This window comes from Neodiprion lecontei, chromosome 5 (assembly GCF_021901455.1).
Source record: "Neodiprion lecontei isolate iyNeoLeco1 chromosome 5, iyNeoLeco1.1, whole genome shotgun sequence".
In the NCBI taxonomy this organism is placed as follows: domain Eukaryota; kingdom Metazoa; phylum Arthropoda; class Insecta; order Hymenoptera; family Diprionidae; genus Neodiprion; species Neodiprion lecontei.
In genome coordinates, this window is record NC_060264.1 from 33,581,599 (window position 1) to 33,609,247 (window position 27,649).

Consider the following 27,649-nt stretch of genomic DNA (forward strand, 5'->3'; position numbering starts at 1 on the left):
GATGGCGTTGCGCACGCAGTTTGGTCGCGAGGAGCCAAATACCGAACACCGTCAACGGTTAGTTCAAATCGTTCAAACCGGTGCAAAGCAGTGTTGCCAATCCTGACGAAATTTCGTTAGATCTAAAGAAATTAAAGCCCGTTCAAAGAAAGAAGAAAAGTTGGTTTCTTAAGATGATATCTCAAGACTGATAGCGAAATATCTTAAATATGGTCTGCGAAATCGAAACAACAGCCTAAAAATCAACCAATCGTCAGGTTCCTGAGAAAATATGCACCAATTAGGTGGCGTCTGCATTTTGTGAACGCACTTATTTGATAAGTTAGTGGTCTCAAATATTGGAAATAAAAATAAAGTATATAAGTTAACGTTTCTAATATCTTTATACTTACAATTCAGATTGTAGGATATAAATTTGTCTGGGTTACCTCATTCGGAAATTATCACTCTATCTTTCTGGAAAAATTGTTCATGTTATGAAACAAAAAAATGAAATATATTATGTATTCGTGTATTTATTGAGTTTCAATACCGTCAAACATCGCTCTTGAAAATGATAAATATGAAGAATTGTCATGGTGCCATGTAAATAAGAAATCTAAAGAACTTTTTTGGTGCCATTTAATGAAATATTCGTTTGATAGGCTGGCAACGCTGGTGCAAAGAATCGTTGAAAGAACAAAGGAACAACAAGCGTTACTAATATTTAAAATCAATAGTTTTTAAGAACTGTCTAAATACTACTTATTTTTAAGTATGCTTTCAAGTATATTTGTGTTTCAAAAAGTTTTGGTTATTAGTTCGGTTTACGCAGTGACCAGAGCCATAAGTTATAGGGAATTAGAAGACAGAGTAAAGATTCAAACTTTTCTTTCCTTGCTGTAAAAAGTTTTCCAAACTTTTAGCTTACCCCTAATACTGGAAGTTATGGGTTTAAGTCCATTGCGTAAGTCTGCCATAAGTATATATGTATCTCTTCTAAACGTACCACAGCAAAAAGAAACTGACTGCAGAGATATTTATTTTCACGTTTGATACTAAACAATTCGGAGGGAGAAAAAAATAACTGCAGCAAATTTTGAAATCGTGAAATTATCCCGACTTTTAACGATGCAGCTGTTAACATGTATTATTTATGTATTATTAACAATTAACTAGTTGGAATGGTTGCAGATGTAATGGGAGACGGGATTGTATGAAATGCCAACTTCGATGATAGACATATATTATATTTGAAAAACAAAATATCGTTTTATAGTTGAATATTATACACAGATACAGTAGTTATTAATAATTATATCACCCTGCTCTCGGCCACCAAATTATACCGTACAATAAAGTGAGCCAATTGGCTCACTTATATATTCAAACCTTACCGTATACTCATACGTAATTGATATAGCAGTTCCACTTTTCAGTACACGTGGAAGTAGAATTACGTATTCAACAAAAGTGGACGTAATTCGGATTACAGAATGATTTTTCTGGAACCTCTGACTAGTTAGTTCCTATAAAAGAAAAAATTAACGGTAGAGAATTTTTTTTAATTTGTCGTCGCTGTAGCACGATAGTCGGATGCTATAATTATTCACATTCCCTTTGTTTAACACTACGTTATTGAATATGCATAGTGCAACTCTATTGCCTTAATACTATTACTGGTTAAATCTCAGAACAATTATTTCCGTCTCAACTACGTAATATAGTAATTGATACAGAAACGTCATTTCGATGTCCAATCATAAAAAGTTGTCTTAAAGACCCACCAATCGATATTTCCCTACTACAGTCACTGATGACATATCCGTAGTAATCTTAGCACTCGCTTCGACGCTTTTTGTTCCTTCTCAAGTTAGATTCTTCTAGACTCGGCCGCATACGAATCGTCAAGTTATAGTTCAGAACAATAACAATCCAGAGTTGGAACGTTATTTATCTGAACAGCCGTAATGACTCCACGTTTTCGCTGAATAATCATAAATAAATCAAATGGACTCAGTACATATTTTTTAATTTATTGTCATCGATAAGTACATACTAAGCGTAGGGATATTCTCAATATGCATCTGAGAAGATTATTTTTAGGATATTTTTGATTAACAATAATCGAGTATTGAAATAACAATTGAACTAACAGAGACATGTGATCAGTCGAAATATAGGATAGTTTTGTTTAGATTTATTCATCAAAGATTTCATTATTTAATTATTTCTTTAATAGGTATAATAGATAAATATATAATAGCAATTAAAATCACTGGGGATATGTAGGTTATTTTGATTAACGTTAGGTTTAGTTAATCGTTGCACAATTAATAGTTTTCAGCGTTTCCATTGGCGTGAAAGAGGATACATGTTCTTCGCAATCTCACGAATCGAACATCAACTGTTTTCTTTTTCTGCAACTTGTATTTATAGTAGTACCTCTTTCTTGATATGTCATAGGTATAATAGATGATACGAGTACAGAGTAACAAAATGTCGGTTTTATAAGCCAATAGTAGAAAGGGTTATACATTGTGTTACCAAATAAGTATAGCATTCGTTGGGCTGCCTGCCGTTCTAGTTGTTTTCTAGCAAAGTGAAATGATTTCTAGCCGTGAATTTCGATAGTCAATTGCGGTATTCGATAAAACGATACGAAATTCCGCCCAGCGTGCCGAGATACTCAGTCGGTAATACTCTGTAAAATTGATTGTATCGTTGATTATAGTTATAGAATCGCGAATCCAATAATAATAGATGATTTTTTTCAAGTCATTATCTGGGGAGAAGTATTATACTATACAGTATTTAATATACTATATCGGTTAAATATAATAATTTGACCAAATACCTGCACGCAATAATTGTACACGTATATGCGTGTGCGCCTCTGTGTGGGTCGTGTCTATAATTAGAATCCAAATACTTAACGTGTATACGGGTATGTATACAGTACACAGGTAATACCTATATATGTATGTATATCATCCAAGCGGTTATTGTCTACACCTTTTCAAAACATGTCAAATTACTTGCTAAGACACTGTACGTTTCCCACCGAAAGAATACACTCTGTATCATAATTTATACTCCATACTCATATTACAATCTTTCCTAGCAATATTATTACAACGTTAATTTACCATTAATATTAATTATTGTCAATGCTTCGGCCTGTATTTTTCTACAATTCTTAGTGGCTCGGGTATTTCAGATCGACTACAATTAACGTTGCTAAAAAAATGACAAAAAAAAAAGAAAAAAAAATGTGCTTTGCTGTTCCCCAACTTCTGACTTCTGGATATGTTTCTCGTTTTCAACATTCTTCAACAGAGGATTAAGATATGTATATTGTACCGAATCGAACTGAAATTATATTTATATGTATTGTCTGCATTCGGTTGAAACGTGGTGTAAACTCCAAATTTTCATTTTTCAAATTGCCTTTCGCCAGTAAGAATCGCAGAAAATGACCTGAATAAATGCACATGCAGTCAGTAGGCTTAATTATTAATTACAGTATGTACCTAAAATACCGCGCGTGTGTATGTACGCGTGTACACGACGAAAAAACAATCGGATTTGAAACAGATTAAAAGTTTATCCGTTTCATTTTCTTTTCGCAGGTTTCTTACAAGAGCGGTTTTGCCATTATTTTCATTCCGATACTCTGTATCAAAGCAAGTGATATTCTCGACATGAAAAGCAATTCGAGGAAAAGGAAAATTGGCGTGAACAACAATTATTTTCGATTTGAACCGATTCGAGTGTGGTGGCGTGGTCACGCATACAATCACCAGAGCGAAATTACAAGATAACCGAATGAACGTCAGGATCTGCAGCTAATTGAATGCTTCACTTAAAGCGTAGTAAAATTGATATATTAGTTAATAATAATCAATGTCAAATATTTCAAAATTTTGAAAATTCAATCTTTCAACTTTTTCATAGGTTGGAAAAACAAAATGTTGAACAAATTGCAAAATAGTACATTATGGAACAAGGGAATAAAGTCGATTTTTATTCCTGTGTTACATATAGGACTTTATTTCCGACTCAACTCTGGCTGCAATATTTATTTGAAAATTGGGTACGGTGCGTCTTGTGGGCAATTGTTTGTGCTCGCTTCTTTTGTTTTCTTCAAAGCGTTCGCTTCTTCTGTTTCTTTTTTCCAAGGCGCTCGCTTCTTCTGGATTTTGATTTGCGGGAATTATGAGTTCGTATTTCCTGCTGATTTAGACTTGCGGGAAATATGATATCATATTTCCCGCAAATCCAAATCCAGAAGAAGTGAGCGCCTTGAAGAAAACAGAATGATCTCACATTTCCCGCAAATGCGATTTAGGGAAAAAAATGCCACTTTCGTCCCGCTTTTGAGGTAAAATAAAGTTGACTTTATGGTTGAGTCGGGAATAAACTACTTTTCTCTCGTCTCCACGCATGTATTCTCGCCTGTGATTAGTTAACCCGCATAATCGATCCTAGTGATTATTCAGTATAATAAATGTAAATTATAGATAGACAAATGGGTATAAATAGACTCAGGTTAATTCATTTAGATAAACCCAGCTTATATTCAAAGTTCAATAAAAGGTCAGAAAATGACTAATTAAAGCGTAGGTTGAGCGGAGGGTTAACTAATTGATTGGCCGTATGCAAGGCTGCGATCTACAGCCTAAGACTGAAACCAACCCCGAAGTTTAAAGTGTATTGTTAATTGAGACTGGAGACTATCTACCGGACTCCGTATTGATTGCGAATTAATTAGCTGCATTGCTTTGACGTATGGTTATTAATATATCATATGATCGAACACGTTTACGCTATAGATATATGTATGTATATATTTATAATTATGTAATTATAATAATATAATAGATCTCTTATAAAATTAATAATTCTTTTTTTTTTTTTTTTTATTATTATTATTAATCCTGCTTCTTTTTAAATAACCATCATTTTCCGCCTCTCTTTTTGCATGTTGCTGTTGTTTTTGGTTTTTTCTTTTTATTTCGTTCACTTCCTTATTTTCATCTCATTCCGTCAAAGAATGCGTTATAATTACACGTCATTGGTATTTTTATAAATTATTAGTATTTGATTCAACATCTGACACGAAAGGATATTTATTTATGTATATCGTTTTCACTATTATATACGGAGCCAGTGTTACTAATCCGTTGGTCAGCGGTTTATACTGAACGCTCGGTTAAATCGTATTGTCAAACAATTATTATGTCACGATCATCATCGTTTCAGCTGACAATAATATTCTGTTTATACACCTAATTATATACGTATACTCATATACATATATGTGTGTGTGTGTGTGTGTGTGCGTGTTATATGCATCGGATTATTATAATAATAATATCTAAACGCTTACGCATGCCTACCTTTCGTCCTGACGTAAGCGTTCGAAAAATGTATATGAATAATTGAACATAATGTTTTCAATGGGTCTCGCTAATATACCTCTATATATATACATACATATTTGTATATTATATATGCATATACGGAGGTCAATTTTTTAAATATCCATACATGTGTGCGTGCGTGTGCGTGTGCGTGCGTGTATGCATTAGTAATATAATATAATATAATGTAATACCTAGATTTATAATTTAGTCAGGCTTAGTGACCATTATAACAATATTATTAAGCCATGTTATTATTGTCTGACACATTTCACCTTAGGCGAGGCATGCCTGTGTTAAAAATTATTTGCCCCACTTGCTCAACATTGCATTATATACGCCCGTTACATTATTATGTAATTGTAACGATGAATATTATCTATCATTTGCCGTGTTAGTCGGATCACCGAATACGATTGTTATTGTGTATACAAGTGTGTTTTTGAAACGCGCGTATTAAATCTTTGATTTTCGTTTTTACGTTGACAAAACAGCTCCGCGCAAACAATATATATGTATATATACGTATTTATGTTAAATACGATAATAGTAATAATAATGATAACAACAATGAATACCCGTATTGGTAATTGAAGGAAAATAATATACCTATAATCGTGGTAAGTGGCACACTTTAGCACAACACTGCCTCTCTAAATCTACCAAAAGATACCGCCAAAATATAATACGATTAGTACCGTGTGCGATATTTTTATTATTTTTTTTTTTTTTCATTCTTTATTCTTTATCTCCTCTCTCTCTCTCGCTCTCTATATCTCTGTCGTAAATAAAAAAATCTAATCAACGGATGAATAAATAATCCTAACCATAAATTTTATACTTTGACGAATATCCGATGGCACATTATTATATGTTTACATATACGACGAATATCAAGCATAGGCAGCACTTGAGATTCTCTGCCAAATTTCATATACATCGATCGATCGTTTCATTGTCATCTGACGCACTTTCTTCCAAAAATTGTTTTTTTTTCTCTTTTTGAAGAAGAAGAAGAAGAAGAAGAAGAAGAAGAATCATCTGTATATAATTGCAGCATTACAATATAGCTGCAGTATATATATCGAACTTGGATTTGTTGTTAAATTATTATTATTATCATTATCATTATAACGTATAATCATAATCATTATTATTATTACTATTATTATCAATATATTGTTATTACTATTATTATTAATCATAATTTTATTTATTGTCATATATTATATATTGTGAGATTTAATAATTGATTTGGCGTTCAACTCGAGATAATCGCGCTCTTTATCTTTGATTCATATTATGCAGGTTATTAGATTTCTTGTGATACATATACATATATATGTATATATATTATATTTTTAAAAAATTTCCCTTACATAAATACTACGTAGTTATTGTCAGAATGTTTTTTTTTTTTTGCCAATTCAATACACCTGCAGATGAGAAACTTGCGTTTGTTAGAGGAAATCTTACATGATTTGCGATTACACATGTGGCAATTATCAATGAGTTATTGCTTTATCTGATAATAAAATTTATCATATTCTCCGTACATTGTTTAGCGTTCATTTAAAATTCCGTGTGGAAGTGCAAGGTAAACTATACAAACTCTATAGGAATAGAAAAATAATAAAAATACCTCGTGAAATTTTTTCTATTTCTCTCCAACGCTGCACGCAAGCTTCTCACACGCTATTCAATATTGTCGCACGTTAATTAACATTATTAGGCTTAAAGTTTAGTATAATTGAAAGTTACAGTCAGCAAGTTTAATTATCTTCTTAGAAACGAAGACAAACTGAATTGAAAAAATTATGCGTAATAAAAAAATTTTCCACCTGAGAGAGCGTTGATCAAGAATGATATGTTTGTAAAAAATGGTATATAAATATTGGGATCACTAGTTTTGCAATAAAAACAAAAGCAGAAGGAAAAAAAAGTATGTTTTGTATTTCAAAAAAAATTTCGCTTCATTGATACCTGATTCATCGTATTAAATTTTTCGCTAACAATGGGATTGTAAAATGATTTTTATGGAAATATTTTTCAGCTACTCAAGTTTTATACTCATCAGTCATCGTAGGGAAAAATTGAGAAATAAGAAAAGTATTATTTCGCGATGCTCTCAGCCGCGTTGTATAATTCGATCTCGAATAATAGTGTAGCGGTGCTGTTCAAAGGTGTTCCGTGAAAATTTCCTAGTATTTGAGGGCTTGTTTTTCTCCTTCGTTATACTCGTATACGCACTCGCTACACTTTATAATATTGAATTGATATGTTTTAAAAAAGGAGACAAAATAAAAAATCACGTCTCACCGTGGAATAGAATCGCAAAACGTAGTAAATTTGTGAGAAAGTATAAGAAAACAATTGTGGCTTTAATGTTCAGGCAATTGCGTCTGAAATATCGGTGAGACGGTGAAGGTATAACTTGAATCGCAATCTTTGATTTCACGGGATCTCGGATAAGTACACATGTGTGATTATGCAACGTGTACCTATCGGGAATTTAAAAATCATTATCAAGACAGCGGCTGAAGATTCGATCGATCGATCGATCATAATCGTAATACCGTATATTTTTCTTCTTTGTAATCGGCCGTTTGCATGAGTCGTTATCGCGTTCAGTTGTCATCGCCGTCGCACGAAAGAATTGCTTTCCTAACGAAGCGAGTATCCCCTCCCGTACTGATCGCCTCTCTACAAATAAAGGCGACGGTTGTTTTCTCTGACGAAATACTCGGCTCGATTTAGTAATTGGAAAGCGAAGAAACTCACCGACAGGGACTGCCCAAGGTTTGCCATGTTCGAGACGTATTGCACCTGGTCGTAGTCGTTGTAGTTGACGTTTTTCATGTCGTTGTAGGACTGCAGGGAGTTCAAGTAGTGCTGACGAGTCTCCGGCTTGCTTTGTCTATGTCCGTTTGTCATCTCCTTGATTGCCGCAGCCCGCGCAGCTACTTCTTCGGCGATACGTTGCTCCTGGGATTAGAAGAACCGATACTTTACGCCCCGGGGAGACGATTGTCAACTGAGTATTTTTTAAATCGCAACGACGCGTCGCTCTGTTTTTTTTTTTTGCCGTCGAAAATACGAACCGGCCAGAGAGTTTCCTCTACTTATGTCTTGGAAAATGTCCTCATGACGTCAGAGCCTGGCTGTCGGCGCCATTTTATCACCACATAACCTAAGATTTTGATTTCAATGAAGGCAAATCGTAATTCTTGCGATTTCAAGTTACTCGTGTCAAATAAATCAATTAAACGATCAGCTGTCGGCCTGCTTGCATTAATTTGGTTTTTTTTCACCAGATGACGAATTGTAAAGTGACAATCTCCGTAGAAAGTGAGAGATTTTCGATCGGGAATAGTTGAACGATATTCATGTGTAAGTGCGAAACTAAACTTAATATTTGAGGGTTGGCCATTTGCTGGCGCTAAATCTGACAAAGTACCGTACGTACTTTGAAACAGAAAGTTTCCATGCGGTTTTGTGTTTCGCGTCACGAAAGTGAGGGGGAAAGTTGAACGGGATCTTGTGTGTATCCACAGGTTGCAGAAGTGAGGTTACAGCGACGAAGGGACTGTACGAGGTGTACTTATTATTTACCGCCAACTTCCGATTCGCCTTTATGCTGTACCTGTGTACAGTTGGTTGTCCGTACAAAAGAGAGAGAGAGAGGTCAGAGTGGTGTCGCTGCAAAGAGAGTTTTCCGGTGGTTGGTATTACATGGGAATTCTGACCTGTTTACCGACGGAGGTTCCGACAACTTCTAAACTTCCCTGAACCCTGCGCGCGGTATACCGAAAGTTTTCGACCCCCGTGAAGGAGATCGAGGATGCGGTTTGGTAGGTACTCGAGCCGTCCGAGTTTGAGCTGATGATAGTTAAGACGAGGGTGGGTAATTCCACATCTCGAAACGTATGGGATCATCGCGTCAATCGAGAGCGAGTAATCAGTCCTCAAAGGACCGTAGCGCGAAGTAAGAAAAGAAAAAAAAAAATAGAAGGAGGTCTCACCGGCGCCGAAATAAATTGACGGGGGTAAGAATGATCACCTGGAGTTCTCGGGCTCGTTCGGTGCGGATGAGTTCCTTCAAGTGCTGAAAGCTTCCGGCCTGAGGAACGTGGGAGATGCTGTCTTGGGATGAGGGCGAAGCGCCACCCACGTGCCGGAAATTCGTCAGGCGACGACGGGGTGACTGTGAGGGGTGACGATTTACCGTTCCATAATGGCGCGTCACCTCCTCGAAAGCTCGGGTTCTGTCGGGCATGCCGTTCCGCAGTTGATGACCCGCGGGAGCTTTGTGGACTATTCTTCCGAATATCGGCACGCCACCCGCTCCGCGGACTCTGGCAGGACCTGTGGGTCCTTCGAACCGGAAGAGATATGACGATGAAGTTAATTAACGTTACTTCATACGCTTAGGATTGTGTTAAATTGAGCTGATAAATCATAATAAAGAAAACATGTTCATAATATAAAAAGCCAACTCCTTGAGAGTCGTTCTAAAATTGTACAACGATTCATTCCGTGATGTATGGATACGGTAACGTTACTAACTTCAACATGGTGAAGAGAGAGGGTTTGATCAGTTCGTACCATGGAGGTACTTTCTCTTGCACGGCGTCACGTGACTGCACTTCAAGTGGATGTCATAGACATCCTTACTGGCAGAGTAAAATGTCACTGGTTTTTACTATTATCGAAACTTACGCAGCACTGATGTGAAAATGTCGCGGTCAGCGCAATCTTACATGCAATGCCATACAGACATATTCTAAAAGTTCTGTCTTTCATGCAGGAATATTGCCAGTCAATATGTTCCTACAATAAGTGATCATTGTTAAGTAAAACAAAACTTTTTTTTGAGCATTCTTATCCGTTATTTCACGTAGAATCGCGCTGACTGCGGTATTTTGACATCATTGATGCGTAGGCTTTGGTAATGTATAGTCAAAACAAGTGATATTTAACGCGGTCGGTAAAAAGTGACTGTGGCATCCCCTAATTACGAGTATTTACGAAATTTGATCCAATTTTTCTCAAAACTTCTAATCGACTTGACATTGTTTAGGAAATGATAGTGCTGCTGAAGAAAACTACGCCTTGGTCAGCTAGGGGTGAATAAATATAATATAAATTTTTAACCTTTCTATTTCGCTGCGAAACGAGATTTGAGGTTGTATCTTGCAAATTTTTCGATCATTCGATTCATAGGTACGATAATTTGATTGTCTTAGCTGATCAGAGAGCAATTCCTAGCATCCAAACGGATCACATATCCCGAAAAATATTTCAAATCTAACCGATGTTTTACGAAAAACTGATCGAATATCGTAAGTGTGCTTGAATCGGTCACGTGACACCGTACTCGAAGCGCTTTAGCGCTTCGTTGTCAACTTTATGGCTTTGTGGAGTTGTTATGATGACAGAGTACCTTGCGAATGCTCGAGTTGGTTCAGACTTTTTACTCTGATTCTATGTTATTGATCGGGGGACGAGTGTCAACGTCAGGTGTCAAGAGTGTGTAGTTGGGAAGATTTCTGGTGTGTAAGTTTCGTGTTGGCACAAGATTCGCTCGAGTTTCGGGTCGGCTTATGGAACCCCACATGTACGGGTACATGTATATGACCCGGTGAAATTATGCCCTTAACCCTGCAGGAAGCTCTCTTACCTCGATAGACCAGGGACGACTGCGTCCGGTCTAGATAGGGCTCCCAAACGTTGTACGAGAACGGATCGCGGTAGGTTGGTATTTCGTTGGTGATTTCTGCAGCTCTGCTCTGCCTCTTGCTGTATCTCCACATGGCTCTGAGCTCCTCGCAAGATGGCTCCTCCATATTTCCCCGTTTCTCGGTAAGCCCTCCCGATATTTGAACCGGGATACCCAGCTCGGGGTTCGCCGGATGGACACCGTACTGCTGACCCTTCGATCCCATTATGTTGCTCGCGAGCAACACGTGAAAGCTCAGCAACCCTACGATAGCCTGCATTCTCTGTAAGCACAGAAGAGAACGTTGGCCCGTAAGAAATTTCATTTTACAATCGCTACCATTGTTGGTATAATGTTCTCCTCATCCAAAGCTGACAGTTGGAAGCTCAAAGCTCGACGCTTAATTGCATTCCATTCTGACTTTGCGCCCGATTTCGCATGTATTTACCCGCGCGGGAATGAAAGCTACAGGATATATAAGAGTGCGCGAGAAATGGTGCGGATAATTGTATTTGTGGATTGATTATATACACCGTGGATACTGAATCTTGGCACTTAACATGATTAACTTTGTAAGGAAACTGCTATCTTATCCCGTGTTTCGGGGGCTTCGGTGATTCGCGAGAATTTGAAACTTGTAATTAATTTAGGCTGAACGCCAGGCTGGAACTATGTGATAGTGTATCGAGTAAACCCATATGCATAATACTGGCGTCGTTGCCTCAAGCCAGTGTACGGCTCTAGTGCTTGGTTGACGGCGTAAGAGGATTAGTTCATCCCATAAATTGCTAGGTGTTGCTAAATTACGTACAGAACCTACTGTAATTATATTCGTCAGGAGTCCTGCTGCAGTAGTACTCCAAGCAGTTATGTCGCGTTATTAAATACGTCTACATCCCTTCATTCTCCACATACCTGTACCAATCGCCTTCATTTTCCGAGCAATCGAGTTGCCGGTTTTAAGAGCTGTGAACCATTCGTACGGAATTTATACCACATGACTTGAGGCAAACAGAATACGTGCTTCCAGTCGATTATACAATCCTTACAAACATTCTCTGAATATAATACTTTTAGCCTGAATTGATTCAGTTTGAGTGGCTATGACTTTGTGGCTTCGGTAAATTGAGTTAACAATTTGGTCGAGAACACGATATGCACCATCCATTAAATTAATTCTCGATTATACAATCAGGGACCCACGCGCTTACCTATTTACCGAGAAGAAGCGCAGGCGTTGTACAAATACGATGATCCTGATTATCCGCGATGCCGTTTACGCGGCAATTATTATAATTAAGGGTTGATTGGGTTAAAGGGGAGCGTCACGAACTGTATCTGGTGCATGTACACATGCTGCGTGGATGAATCAATTTTGGCACCAACCTTTACGTTGTTTTCAGTCTTTCCTCAAGCCGTGTGACGATTGAAATAGTCTTTCCAAAGATATGTGTTGTGAGATATGCACCGTGATTGAAATATCTGCAAGCAAACAAGAAACGGTATCGATTTTAGGTACACATATACAGGCATATGAAACTTGGTTTATTTCGAATCAAACACTCTGTTTGCTTCAGGCAGGTGCGGGATACGCGGATTTATATTACACTCAGCAATCGAGGCGGGGTTGTAATGCCGAATTTGAAAAGTTCCGAAAGTCCCAAATTCCGAATTTTTATGTGGTCAAAGTTAAAGTAAGGAAATAAAACTTTGAGGAGATATGAAAGTTTCGAATGGTCCGAAACCCAAGGCTCAAATCTCCGAAAGAGAAAAATTCCGAAAGGTCGAAGGGACATACCTCCGACAAGTCAAAGTTCCGAAAGTGCAAGAATGAGAAAATTTCTTAATCCGAAACATCGAAATTCCGAATGAACGAAGATTTTCAATTCTATAAATTTCTTACTCGGTGAAGTTTCAGCACTTTGAGCTTTTTTTGTTTTGGATTTTCGATATGTTTACGTTCGGAATCCTGATCATTCGGATTTTCAATGTTTCTGATTGTTTACACCCACTCGTTGAGTAAACTATGCTGAGTGAGTATATTTTAATTTTTAGAATTTTCTCTACCTAAACGTTTTTTTCTTTTTGGAATCTTGCATTTTAAAGTTGGAGCCGTCGGATTTTCAGCCATTCGAAACTTTGTTGTGTCGTATAGGTTTGATTCATTTACTTCAAGTAAATACTTCGGAATTAGGCGCTTTCGGGATTTTTCAAATTTGCAACTCCAACCCTGCCCTCACCCATCAAATCGGACCAGTACGGGTACGAGTTCGCATCAGCCACAACTTGAAGCCCGAAATTACAAGTACGTATATGATCAAAAAGATGAAAGGACCCTCCGATTTCCATTGTGAAAATCCGCATTTCCGTGATTGAAACGAGAAAGATGGCAGAAAAAAGGAAGAAATCCTGCTTCGTTTAACGATGTGCATTATACCGTACCTCTGGTCGTTCACGGTATGTGAGAGGCACGCCAAAACTTCCATTACCCTGTACCCGCCTTATACCCTCCTCAGCTCCGAGAATATAAAGTAATTTACGGGGGCCCATAAAGTAACGCTGTGGGATCTCGATGCTTGACAATACTCGAATATTCTACTGGAGCATCGCAGAAAACGGGATAAGCTGGTTGAGCAAAGGGTACAGTCTCGAGTCGTCGTGGGCGTAAGCAGGCACTTGATCTGAGAATAGACGTAGGTATTTCCATTCCTTGGGGGTCTTGAAGGGTGTTTTGTTGATCTCTATGCTCTTTAGTTTTGTACGGCATACTGATTTATTTGAGGGGTTTCTGCGCCACCTTCCCAATAGCACGTAACGGTTTGAACCATTGAATAACCGACAACCAATATACTGAGAGGTTCTCTTGAAAGGACCCGCTCGACAATTGCAACTCGTCTAGTTTATATGCGTAGCCAACTTCGTAAAAATGTTACTAGCGTAGTAGACAGAATGAACGATGCGTAATAAATTGCGCGGCGGCTGCACCGTGATCCGGCCATTCTTAATACGCAAAAGGTTATGATTGACTGTCACTTGCACGGTTTTCTACACAGGTCTGGGCATTCCTGTCCCTTTACCATTGAACGCCGTGTAACCGGTTTGAAGCTTGTGTTTTCTAGTTTGACCGGGGCGCTGCAATCTCGGAGGCCGGTTACTACAAGTGCATTGGCCTCCCCCTCACTAGCGCTAGCGGCAAAAATGCGGCAAAAGTTCACAACTTCGGTTTCAATTCCCTTACGATTTTAGAGACGGAGTGTCCGACCTATATAGAAGACCGTGGCCACTTGTCAACGTGTTCCCCTATTTGGTACAATTGTACTTTTCTAGTACATTTTAATCGTACACTTACATACACTTTATGATTTTTTAGTAGATTTAGAGATGTTTAAGCACACTTTGATGATTTTTAATACCATTTCTTAAATGCGGTTTCTCCAGGCAATATTGAGTTTCCAACTAAACCCCATCGATATAACATGCTGTTTATGCCAATGTAAAACCCTACATTTCTCTAGAGAGCATATTATAAGATCGTATGTTTCCCTCCGTGCGGTTCGACATCATAACCTGGGCATAAATAGCATGTAACCCACATGGGGCATGAACCTGTCGAAAGAGACCTTTTAGTGGCCTGCGTAAGTGGCAAGTGCAAACTGCGAAAACAATGAAAGCATTGCCTGGTGGCAAAAAACATAACCTTACAATAGTTGAATTCCATTCAGTACATTCTACTATCTAGCTAGTACATTTTTTTTCATGGAACTGCTACATTCTCAATTACAAGAGTGACAACACTGGTTCTTATCTACAAAGTTTTGCACGGAGCCTAGATATAAGGAGAACGACCGTGATGTATGAGAAACGGCTGAAAATTTGCAGCAAGATCTTTCTGCACTAGAGGCGCTGGTGTTGCTGATTTCAGATTTTTTAAATTTAAAAAGCGGAATGCCGCAATCACGTGATACAAACAATAACAAACGGATGCCATGAACCTGACATTAGCATCACCAGCGCTACCCTGGTGGAGATTGTGAGAAAATGATCTCTTTCCTTTTTTTCTGGCCGTAAATAAACCCGAAAAGCCTATGACGATCGTACTCCTTATGAAGTACTCTGTGAAGGTTTGTTTCAGGCTACGAGTACGGATGTTGGCCAATCAAAATTGAGCAAGTTAAATTGCGCGCGCGCTGCGAGCTGGTCCTTTCTAAGAAAACCTCTCGGTATAAGGCCGAAGGAATTATTTACACCCTCAGTATAAATACCGACGGGCCACCATGTTTGGAGTCTGGATGTAAATAAGCTTTCAGTTGATCGTTTGAACAAAAGCTCCTCGTTAGTCGTAATACAATAATTAAAAAGGAAATATATATAAGTATATATATACAAAGGAGAAAAATTGGAAGAGGAAAAAATAAGAGTTTTCCTCACTGGAGTTACGATATTCCGCACAACATGTTTATTATTATACCTTTAGTATGGTATATAACTCGGCTCTACGCTTTACTTGTATTGGTTTCGCTCGATAATTTTTACCACCGGCGGTAAATGGTTTGCGGTACGACGACGTATCCTTTATATGTATGTATACAATAAGGTAGTACATAGTACCTCTAGCCTCTTTATACCTTATAGGGTGGATGTGTGTGGGCGTGAGATATGTCGTCTGTGTTGTTTTTTCTTCTTCTCTTTTGTTCGTTCTGCTGTTTTCACCCGGTTTCATACGTAGGGTAGGAAGGTCCGTGGGAGTGATAACGATGCATGGGTTATAAAGACCGTTTAAAGGCTAAAATGTAAGAGCGAAATGAATAGATGAATAATTAAACAACGGAAACAACAATCGGCGCGTGGGCTTGCAGTGACGTCAAACGTTAACTACAGGACGGTGTCATAAAATGATAATTGAGCATAGGCTTCTCCGACGAAACCATCGACCCATATAACTCGCGGCAACAATACAGGCTTGCGCGAGGTTTTGTGTTACCATAAAGTTTTCCAAGTTCGAGTTTCTCGTCGATTCGAACGAATTGAAAGATGCAGGAACTATGAGAGATGGAATTGCGAGGTTATATATATATAGCGGTATATTGGAGCAGCGTAACGAGGGCAAATAACAAAGAGAAGCCAGGAGTTTTCCTTCGTTTTTCACGAAGGAAACCCCTGAAGACTTCGAAACGATGCTGGAATTCGATTAGCAGCTGAAACTGGACGCTCGGTGATGTGGCCTGAATTCCAAAGCACTTAACGTTATCCGGCTGCAGGAGCTTTTCGAACCTGTCGTTCCATCTTTTCTTTTGTTTCGAAAAATCAATTTCATGCCGTTATATATACCACTTATAGATGATTTACAAACATTCGAACAAATCGAACACGCATGCAAAAATGGTTCAGGGCACGTTCCAATGTATCACGGATCGATGAAAATAGACGATAAATAAAGTTTGTCACAATTATACAAACTACGATAATGCACGAAGTAAGTCCAAACTGAAAAACTTCGTTGCACACGTTCCTCCGATTTTAAATCTCTGTGGGAATAGTCGAGAGTCAAAACGGTCAACGTTTCTCAGAATTAGCACGAATATTCCTGCTACCCCGTGAATTAACTGATGCGATTAACGACCAGTCCAATAATCGGATATTTGCCGATTCAAACTCTCTACCTGCACATTTCTCCCGGGACTTAATCAATTGTCGAATTTCATTTTACAGAGCTGATTGGGGTTTCTTTTAGTGGTTCATTCGCGTGCCGTAACAATAAGTGTCGAATGCTCGTATTTTACAGTGAAGGAAAAATTAACAGTGTGCGTACAACGACAAAAAGGAGAGGAGATATCGGTTGCCCCGTCATTCATTTCCGATAACAACCCATTAAGTCGGGTAACTTATATGTATATACGGTTCTGCACTATGGGAGGCACAATAACGGTGAACGGGCATTTTCTGCCTTCTGCTTCTTCTTCGCCTTCTTCTCTTCACATTGTGTCAGACACTACAATGCACCGGCTTTTATATATGACCTTCTTTTGTAAATCCTGAGGGGATGACATCAAATAAGCCATTTTTAATACACGGTTCGGTAGGGTAATAGGTACATACATTGTTGGCTGGCTGGGTGGTACACAATAAACGTGGGACGGAGCAAACTCTTTAATTCCGACACTTGTGGGTGTCTGAATTAGTGGCGTCTGGTGAATGCCGGTGAAACATGCTGTCACAAAAGTTTGGGAGATCGATAGGGCGGAGCGGAAAGCTCCCCTTAAACCGCACCGCCAGCCGTGAAACTTGTCCGAATAAGCATGTACACGGGCGATTTCTGCGGTCGATCGATTGTAAATTGCGATAAACTTACACGGAGGGTTGAGGTTTTCCGCACCGTTCGAAGCTGTCCGAATGGAGGCGGGTAAGAAAAACCTGTCACTTTTCTCCGACATTAAGCCTACTCTTGAGATGAAATAAATCACCCTGCAGGGGTTGTCGCATTACTGAACGGACCCATTCAATTCAACTCCGCAATTGTCCGTCCATAATGATTCGTGATTATATCCTCGGTTAAAAATTCGCTCGGATATTAAACTGCATTCCACTATAGATATGTCTGATCCGGCTTTTGCGAGCACGTTTATTACTGGCTAATTATTCAAGAGAAACTCGCGGATACTCGCATTACAGCTGTACGCAATGATTTCTCCGCTGCATAATTAGAGTCAAAAACAGGTAATTAATCAAAGCTCTGAGACTGGCGCGTGTCGGGCGTATTAAGGGGGAGGGGGGGTACAGCTTGGACGGTATGAAATCATGTTTATTTTTAGGAGTTTCGTTTTTTTTAATGAAACGCTTACAGCAAGTTTTGAGTTCCAGAGCTTTATATATTATTTATAATTTCAAGAACATTTTGAAATTTTTTCATTGCATTAATAACAAAGTGGCGGTATGACGCACATCAGCAGCGAACGACCACGTTTTCAATTCGGTGGCACAGATTCTTCGGTGAATATTTATCCGATCAACTTGAAATTTTGACGCATTCATTAAAATTTGTTCATCGATTCAAACTCGTGGCTAGATTTTTGAGTTTCAATCCTAGAATTTTTTTTATCCAAATTTTGAAACAATTTTTTGGTCGAAACATGACATTTTTTATTCATAATCTTATATACATATATATGGGGCAAAAAAATGTTTTAATATTTCGGCTACGAGCTCGAACCCGAAAGAGTGTTTTTAATTCCCAAAAATCTTTCTATTTGTCAATGAGAAATATTCTAAAATGTTCTACAAACTATAAATAATAAAGCCCCTAAACTGAAATTGTTCCAAGTGTTTTCATTTGCTTAGAAAAAAAAAAAAACTCTGCAAAATAGGTATGATTTTAAGATCGACCAAGCTGTTCCCCCCCACCCTTAACAAACTGGCATAAAATTCTAATAACAAGCTACAGCGGTCCCGATGAATAATCAGGGTCGGTATATATTATCTAACTACCAGATTACGTTTTAATCTTTATTCGACCTTGCAAACAGTTTTGTTGGGCTGAATTAAGTTCTTTGCTGTTCTCTGACCCTCGCGGGTATTGATAGTGGACATCGATTTATACGGTAATCATTGGGTTGAACTAGCAGATGGAGCTTGACCCTCTAGACTCCAAGGTCTATAAGGCATTCTGTTTGGTCTGTTCTAACTCAGTTTGATCGACCACGAGCCTTGCTATCAAGTTCGACCAACATAGTTTAGTTATGTTTGCATCGGCCGGCCGCTTCAAAGGTAAACTAATTAATTTTAATCGAAAAATCTGCGGCGTGCTTGTCGAGCACAAAGCGGATCCTCTGAACGAGGTTTGTATGGTATATTGAGAAAAGCTTACGGAGAAGTTTGTCACGAGATAACAAGTTTGTTCATCAGGGGTTGACGGTTGGTGTTGAAAAAAAAAAAAAAAAAAGGAAGAAAAAATATTAACACTACCGCAATTCTTTTGAATTTGTCGGTTAATGGAGATGAGAATTACGGTCTTTCTAATCTGCAATAGTGCAGGGTCTCTTCATCTCACCAGTTAAACCGGCAAAACGACTGTGACAATATAGTCCTTTAGTAGAGGAAGAGGAGGAGGAGGAGGTGGAGGAGGAGGACGAGACCCGAAGTAAATACAATTAGACTACCATTTGGCCAGCTCGAGTGGGTGGTCTTCATTATAGCACGTTGATAAGAAATCCCGGCACTGATTCACGCTGATGCCAGACCAACTCAGCGCACATCCTTGAGTCTCCAAACACTCGACAGGGCTTATTGTGCTTTCCGAAGAAAAGCTGGAGGACAGACCTGCTGATGGTCAATCGGATAAATATGTGCCGCAGTACCAGCAGCAGCAGTATATATTGAGACATAAGTAATCGTTGTTCATCGAGCGAGTATTACAGGAACTTAACCATCGCTGTATGCTTCTCAAAATAGCACTGAAGCATTACGAGGCTGTAAGTGTACAACGAGATGTACGTGTCCAGATTCACATCGGTATGTAAAGCAATCGAGCTTTCAATCAAGCTTCGGCAAGAAATTTTCAATCAATTTATTTTGACGGTTGGTAAGTGAATGAGTGAATGTGTACCGTTGGCTTTGATCTCGTCTGATGCCATTCCAGAAGATGTTCAACGGCTACGAGCAGAAAGAAAGCTTTGACGGAAGTTGCTTGGATGAGATTTCTCCTATTGTTCAACACCCTGTACAAAGTCAACTGTAAATAAAGTTTCGTGTGTCGAAGGTTGGTTGGGGGTATCAAGAGATGTTCTCTGCTCAAATATAACGCCAAAACCTTACACGAGTTTTAACGTGGGAGGAAAGTATGAAGAAACGAAGAAAAAGAGAGACTTTAGTAACTAAGATCTTTACGCTTCGACTATCGCTATATGGCTTGGGTTTGTTCTTGGGGAAAAACTTGCTTTGCGTGTATACCTACGTGTGTGTTTTTTCTCTACCTTATTGCTGTTAAAAGTTGGAAGGTTCGAAAACTTTTTCTTCCATCATCATCACCCGTAAAAGGTTTTATCTCATTGAAAAGTTGAAAAGGAAAGTTATTTTTACAATGAACTCGTTGCAAAGTTTTGCTTAAATGTGTAGATACGATTCTTAAATAATTACATTGTACATTAGGGTGGTCCTTATGTGAACTCAAAAAACAAATCGGTAATGCAACCCGTCAAATCGGTTCTAAATGGTGTAAAAAAAAATAAGCTTAATTTTTTCAATTTTTTATTTTATTTCTCTAGTCTCCCCATTCAAGCGGGAAGTTTCAAATTATTCAAAAATATGCTGTTTTGTCATTCAGACATAAACGAAAAGAAGAAAAATTGAAACAAAACACTAGCATTCACCTAGTCAGCACTCTAATGGAATAATCCACGTGTCAACACTACATAATATCATAGTCGATGACATGCAAATATTGAAGTGACTTTGTTACTTAATCTGATCATTTGACATGTTGAATAAAAAGAACTAATTAATTTAGCACATGTTTCTCATGGAATACCCCATTTATGATTTTTGATTTTTTAATGAAAAGAAGATGAATCTTACTGAATATTCGAGAATATGGTTTTTTTTTGGCTACGTATAGCCTTGGAATAAAGTAAAATACGAAATTTAGCGAATGAATTTATGAATGATTTGAAACATCTCGATCAAATATGGAGACTAGGGAAACGAAAGAAAAATCTAAAAATATTAGAGAATTTTTTTTCACCATTCGAAACTGACTTACCAGGTCCCACCATAAATTATTTTGGAACCCCATTAAGAACCAACCTATTGTACATGCATGTATACATACCGCATGTTTATTTCATGAATTGATTAAAGGTCATACCGTTTAATAGGATCAAATATTCCATAATTAAATCAGCTCATCATCATTCTCGGCATACCTACTTGATTATTGAAGCAGGTTGACGAAAGATGAAAAAAGGGTCGTTAGAAATGCTGTAATATAATGGCAAAACTTCGGTTAGCTAAAAAATCGTTGCGAATTAAGTACCGGCCATACTCCTGCTGGAATTTATGTTAGGGGAGCACGCTGTCTGCAGATTGAACCTATAAGACGCGTTTACGGTATAGCAACAAGTTAACAAAATATTTTAGTCGCATTATTCTCCCATTGGGGAAGACCCGGCGGATCAATAAGTGGCTGACGTCACGGAGGCGCTTTGACAAATGACGACAAGCTGAGAATAAAGGGGTTTCCCACCAGAAAAGTTATTTCCATAACCTTCATTATCTATTTTCAGAACCTCGAAAAAACCACCGTCTATGAAATTTCAAACACCGCGAACCTCATTCGTATTTTTCCAGGCGTGAATTCACGTATGCGAAACCCGGACTGTTCTACTATCGCATCAAAGGCTGCTCAATCCCAGGCCAACTGTGAAACGGTGACGTCATAGGTTCTCCGTTATTCCTTAGCGGTTTTCCGGAGAATTCGGAACAATTTTTTCAGGAGCGACGTTTCAACATCATTTTCAGTAACCGTTATCAAAATTTATCAACGTTGTTTAGACAATATTTTTTAATTTCATCGCATGAGATATGGTTATATATAACGGTACGCAAGAAGCCGAGATATCAATTTGTCGACGATAACAGAATTTCTTATCACGCTGATAGAAGGTTCTCAAAAATTTCGAGATAAATTCAAGATTTGTCGGATTTGTACTCCACGCGTAAACCTACGCGCGAAACGAGCTTTCAATGAGTTTTGGGAAAGCTCGTCTGCTTCTATTCCCGTATTCAATTAGTAACCTATCCACCCACCGCGTACTGGAGCAAAGGAAAATACAAAAGCCGGCTTAGCGATCCCGAACAAAATCGAAGCTTAGACTTCGATGCAGTGCTGAGAACACTCTTTTCAGGGCTCAAGGAGCGGGATTTCGGATAAGGGTTACAAGTAAGAATATGACGTTGTTTTCAGATATTCCCCGAAACCTTTTGGCCTTGATGAAATTCTCGTCTCTCCAGAGTCTATTTCGACTTTGAACCACGAGCCCGTAATCCCACCTCTGTCACCATTTTTCACGCGACTTAACGCTATCTAACCAGGCAATGGTCGTTCCTGCAGGTGATTCTGCGTCCGCAGAAATTGCGGTTTCAGCCGAAGCCACAAGTGGGACCGTCATGTTTCCGACGACAAGAGAGGTTTTGTGCTAATACCGGATTACTTAAAAGGGATCTTAGTTAGACGTCGTTCGAACCCAACTTAACTTAACCTAACTTTATCCTCGCATTACGCATGGAGATTCAATCGCACAAGACGGAAATTTGCCAACTCGTTGAAAATATACCCGCGGGTGGTCTTTCAGTTTCATTTTTATACTTTCTGCTCGAATTCAGATATCTCTACGCAACATGTTCCAGCCGATATATTCCCCGAGGGAAGGGACCAAAAAAAAAACATCACAGCGTTTCAGCATCGCTTGTGGAAAAAAGAAATAATCTCAAAGAGATGTTATCCGGCGAATTTTATATTTTTCAGTCACTCGTTTCATTTGATCCCTATAATCAGAGCAGTATCACGTAATATATCACATTGTAGTACTTGTTAAATTTAAAGTAACCACCAGTCGTATTCGTATTGACAAATAACTGCCAAACTACACATGCACGTTTCAAAATTCGACTACATCATATTGCACATATCGTTTAGCGGTCAGTTTTTACGTCAACTAAATAATTATCGGCACTAAACGAACTTGCTTTGTTCGTGCTTGAACTTGTAAATCGTGAATAATGAGTTTGAAAATGAGCTCATTCTTATCTTAAATTGACTTGGATCTTCCGTTTCTACTCAAGCTGTTAAATTATTGACAATCAGTCCGAAAATGAGCAGGTTCTTATCTCAGATTGCCTCCGCGGCTCTTGAGTGAAAGGTATTTCCAGTAATTCAAGTACCTCAACAGAGAGTATTTGATAAAAGTTAATTAATCGTACCGTTGGAATTGGTTCGGTTTCCGTAATTTTCAGATGAAATAATATCGTTTATCCACAAAGTAGAGGTAGAATTGCTTCTGCAATTTAAATCATGATTATATATATATATATCTATTTCGTTGCATGTTATCTTTCGACTTTTATCAGGCTGCATTCCCGAGAGAACGTAAACGACGAAGTGATTTAAGACTGTACAGTAACGCAAAACCACGACGGGTAAACTGACGTGGTTTATTGCTATTGGCACAGCACAGCTTGCTAGTAATAGGATTATAGGTAAACTATGCACGCGATTGGATCAATCGTTAACCATATTAACATTTCACGGAGCTTCAACCGTCGTTGTGCTTATTGAAAAATACCTGCTGAAATTAATATCGGTTTCGAGGGACCAGTAAATCCAGATAAATTTCAAAATCATATGAATTAATTAATAACTTTATCGATGTGATGAATAGACAGTTTCTTTCACTTATATATATATATAGAAGAAAAAGACAGACGTAAAATATTTTTTAATGGTTAACCGGCGATGCCAGTCATTGATTGGAATTTGGTTATATGCAACCCTCCGGGTTACTGGTGTAAGTTTGATCCGCGGTGATTCGGAAGCTTCAATCAATCTCGGAAAAACGGTCGTTAGCTTTCGATTGGGGAGCATCTTAACTTATCGCGAAATATTTTTCCACCTGAATCGATACGCCAATCGCGGTATAAAATTTTATCAGGCCATTATTATATCGTTTGGTGCTTAACGCGCATCAGTGATAAATACTCGCATCGAAGAATATAGGGATGGGAAATAAATTACGGTGTAATTTTATCGACCGAAATTGAATTTCTTATAACCCACGAATGACACGCGGGAGTTTCCAGATGGATACACAAACACGAATCATCACGAAATAAGTAAAAAAACAGAATTTCTCGTTGGGTTACGAAAAACACGACTTTACACTTATGCAAGCTTCTGCAATGGTACATCTTGGGTTGCAACAAGTGGCTTATACGTTCCCTTTGCTGCTATTGTCAATCAATGAATCTCCCTCGGCTAGCTTTCGTCCATTCATAACTTTGCTTCGTCTCACGCTCATCTACAAGGTATGGCCGTATTAGAGTTTCGACGTATGAATACGGTGTAACAGTTGAGAACAAGAAAAACCACTGTTCTGTTGAGCTTTTGGTTCATCCTCCATTCACAAACGAGTCAATGACAATAGTCGGCTGTGATTCGTTATCATCCAAATGACATTACGATTCGCGTATCCTCAAGTCGTGTAGCATCAACATTGAGAGGCCAAGACACAATAACGATGGAATTGGAGATATGAAAAATCGAGTACTACCTCAGTAGAGTAGATGAAATCGCAATGACGCGGGAAAGTGAAATTCGTTCCTCATGACACCGTGATGAATCGGCTCGAGGGTGAACCCTTCGCGAGGAAATAGATATCTTAATGTAAATAACGGGATTTGATGGGGTTTGCTTACCTGGTTTGTCCGTAGAGTCCGGAAACCGTGGGTCTACTGAGATGACGATGCCGGCTTGCTCGTCCCCGCTCTTTGCGTAGGGGTTTTGGAAATCTGCTGCCCCTAGTCACATATACGTTACTCTTTCGCACCCTTAAGGATACCGCCTCCACGCCAACCGCCCCTAGCGCGCTCCTATCGTGCCGGGAAATTCTCCACTCCCTGGTAGTACAGTCTGTGTCTGCGTGCAGGCTGTGGCGGTGTTCATCCCTTCCCCAACTTCATGGTGGGGGTGATGATGGAAGGGGGTGATGGAAATGTCGGTGGAAGGGATGATTTCAGGAGGCTCAAGGGTGAGGGGCGAGGGGGGGGGGCGGAGAGATTGTGGAAGTGGTAAAGGAGTACCGTAGTAGGAAGAACGAAGAACCAGGTCTTCTGCCTGGGCAAAGTCATCGTGCGAGTATCTTTCTGAGGAGTAGCGCGGATGAGTTGGCTATTTGTCAACGTCTATGACGCGCGTTTTCTTTAATTTTTCAAAAACTCCTATGAAAATAAACGAATGAAAACCCATAAATCTCGGCTCTAATGCCCTCCCAGAATCCCAAATTTCGGTAACTGCTGGAGCCAGCCATTGCGTCACAGTACTCAAATTTTCTACAACCTTTACAACTCCAGAGTTGCAGACAATTCAAAATCGTCTCTTATTCATGTCCTTTCGGAATTATAGAACAAATATTAACAACCTTGCTGTAGATTACTCAACGACCTAGTATATCTAATTATCCATCTAATTAATAGGTTATGAATTTCATCGGAGGGTAGTTAAGTTGATACTCTGAGAGTCACTTGACTTCATCACATACCTCCTGGGAGGTTGTGGAACTAATAGCGTATACATCAGAGCTGCCAGGAAAGGTTAGAAACTAGTCAAGGGATGGTGAGGCGTGGACGAATCATGGAGCAGCAAACTGTTGGTCGCTTGGCTGACGTAGTGGCGGAGTAGGTATAGATATTTATGATAGACGTCAGCTTTTGCGTATCCTGTACGAGCATATAACTTGCATCAAGAGACTGTTTCGATCTCCTACATATATGTGAAGTACGTAATTTGCATATACTATGTGCGTACATGGATGAAGCGGAAAGAGAAATGCAGGTATGCCTTCTGCATCTCGCGTCCTAAGGTGGAAAGTTTTGATAGTGGTCTTGGGTGTTCCCCGTATAGGATATCCTAACCCTACGATTATATTTATTCGTAGCTTGTTTATAACAAAGAACAAAATGACGGCTGTGAGTAGTGGCAGATCGTTAACTCCGACGGAGTTGAAGTTTTGAAGTATTATGTTCTCTTTAACCACTCGAATGGACAGGGGATAATGAATAGCGGTATAAAGCCCTGTAATAAAGGAAATGTAAAAAGCGTTGAACAATGTTTTTCCGCGGACCACGCACTCCCCTAAATTAAACGGAGTGCCCCAAAAACTTTGTGTCCCATCAAATTTGGAGCGGACTCAAGATACGACTGAACTCTTTGACACTGACGAGTGGTAGTGAGGTAATTGGAAGTTTGGACCTGACATGGTCGACCCATCGGTGTCAACCGCGGAATTCTTGGGGCTATGCGATAAATTCTCCATTCTTCGATTTTGCATCCCCGCTCACACATTGGCTGTCAGGCTATTTTTCACGATGACCTTTCCGACTCGCGCCAATATCACTATAAAGGAATTTGCTCATCAACTTGAAAAATTGCAGCACACCGTTTAATCCGGCCAATCTTGATAGGAAAATACAAATATCAGAGTGATGCACGGGTCGTTTGATATCAGGCAATCTATTAGCTGCGTCAAATACTATTACTATCAATCCATCAGAATCAATTTCCGTCCCATCTTCACCTGATTTAATTTAAATCTGAGTTGACCCTCGTGAATAAAACATGCTCCCAGTTTGCACAGGTCCTTCAACGCGACGTGATTACCTTGGTCAAAGACATTTCCAACGTTGCCCAGGAGTTAGCAGAGAAAAGGTAAAAACTCTGAGAGTCGTGTTTCGCGATCCAAGCACTTGAAACATTTATGACCGCAGACCGATAACTTCGTACCCTAAGCATAAAAAACACTTTCTCGATTTATCCAATAATCGTGAATCATCTTCGCGAATTTCTTGACATTTTCATTATAAACAGATGGTTTTCAAATATCCGTCCACCCGCACACGTGCACGACGGGAGAAAGTTGCGTGGGTGGAGACAGCGAAACTTGGAACTACCCTGATATGGGGCCCCATAAATAGTGAATACAATCTCATTCTTTATTTTTCCCTGAAAAAAGGGTAACCAAGAGACCGTTCCGTGGATAGTGCTAGGCAGTAGGTACTTGGCCCATCAAGCTGCTCGATCTAACACGTGTGGGTGTCTAAGAATCTGTCTACTTGATATCGTCAGCTTGTGGTTTATTCTCCTCCTCCAAAGCAGATTGCGCGCTTCTAAAATTGGCCCACGCCTTTACTCATTCAAGAGACTCGACGTCGTCTTCGTTTACACATTGCAGGAAATCCATCAGTGAATGCCATGAACAATTGCCTAGTCTGTTAACCATTACTCGAGCTCTTTTACTCGACAAATGTGGCTGCAGCACAGCAATGATCAGATTGTAGCCAGAACTTTTGTCATAGCTGCACGAGACAAATACGAAACAGTATGTTTGTGATATATAACATGTGTCACAGAATTGTTGCCTCTCAGAGAGAACGGATTAATTTCATTTTGGAAAACAATTGTCTTCGTAAAGTACATATGTAGTTATAAACTGTTCTTAGAATGAGTTCAGAGTGGTGGCGGAAGGCTTGGAGTCAAAGTTCCTGACAAACATACCTATAAGGCTAAATGTGAAATATGATGGGAATGGAATACCGAAATCGGTTTGCGGTTTACCCACGTCAAATACCGCCCTCCTTTACAGTGGCAGTCTCTGACAAAGAGAACAATTTATTTGTATCCTGATAGATTCACGTATTTCAAGTGGGTAGGTACAGGCACTTCGATAAACACGAAACCGATCTGCTATCCATAGCTATTACGCTT

General features: G+C 39.0%; 1 protein-coding gene across 1 annotated transcript; it reads right to left on the reverse strand.

Annotated features, from left to right (window-relative positions):
- Positions 1-6,925: 6,925 nt before the first annotated feature.
- Positions 6,926-24,905, reverse strand: LOC107217579. Its single transcript, XM_015655148.2, has 6 exons — positions 24,586-24,905; positions 12,511-12,606; positions 11,086-11,407; positions 9,466-9,779; positions 8,187-8,390; positions 6,926-8,108 (listed from the first exon to the last, which is right to left on the reverse strand). Exons 3-6 carry the CDS (start codon positions 11,402-11,404, stop codon positions 8,070-8,072), a joined length of 876 nt encoding a protein of 291 aa, XP_015510634.1. The 5' UTR covers positions 11,405-11,407; positions 12,511-12,606; positions 24,586-24,905; the 3' UTR covers positions 6,926-8,069.
- Between the last annotated feature and the right edge of the window lie 2,744 nt (positions 24,906-27,649).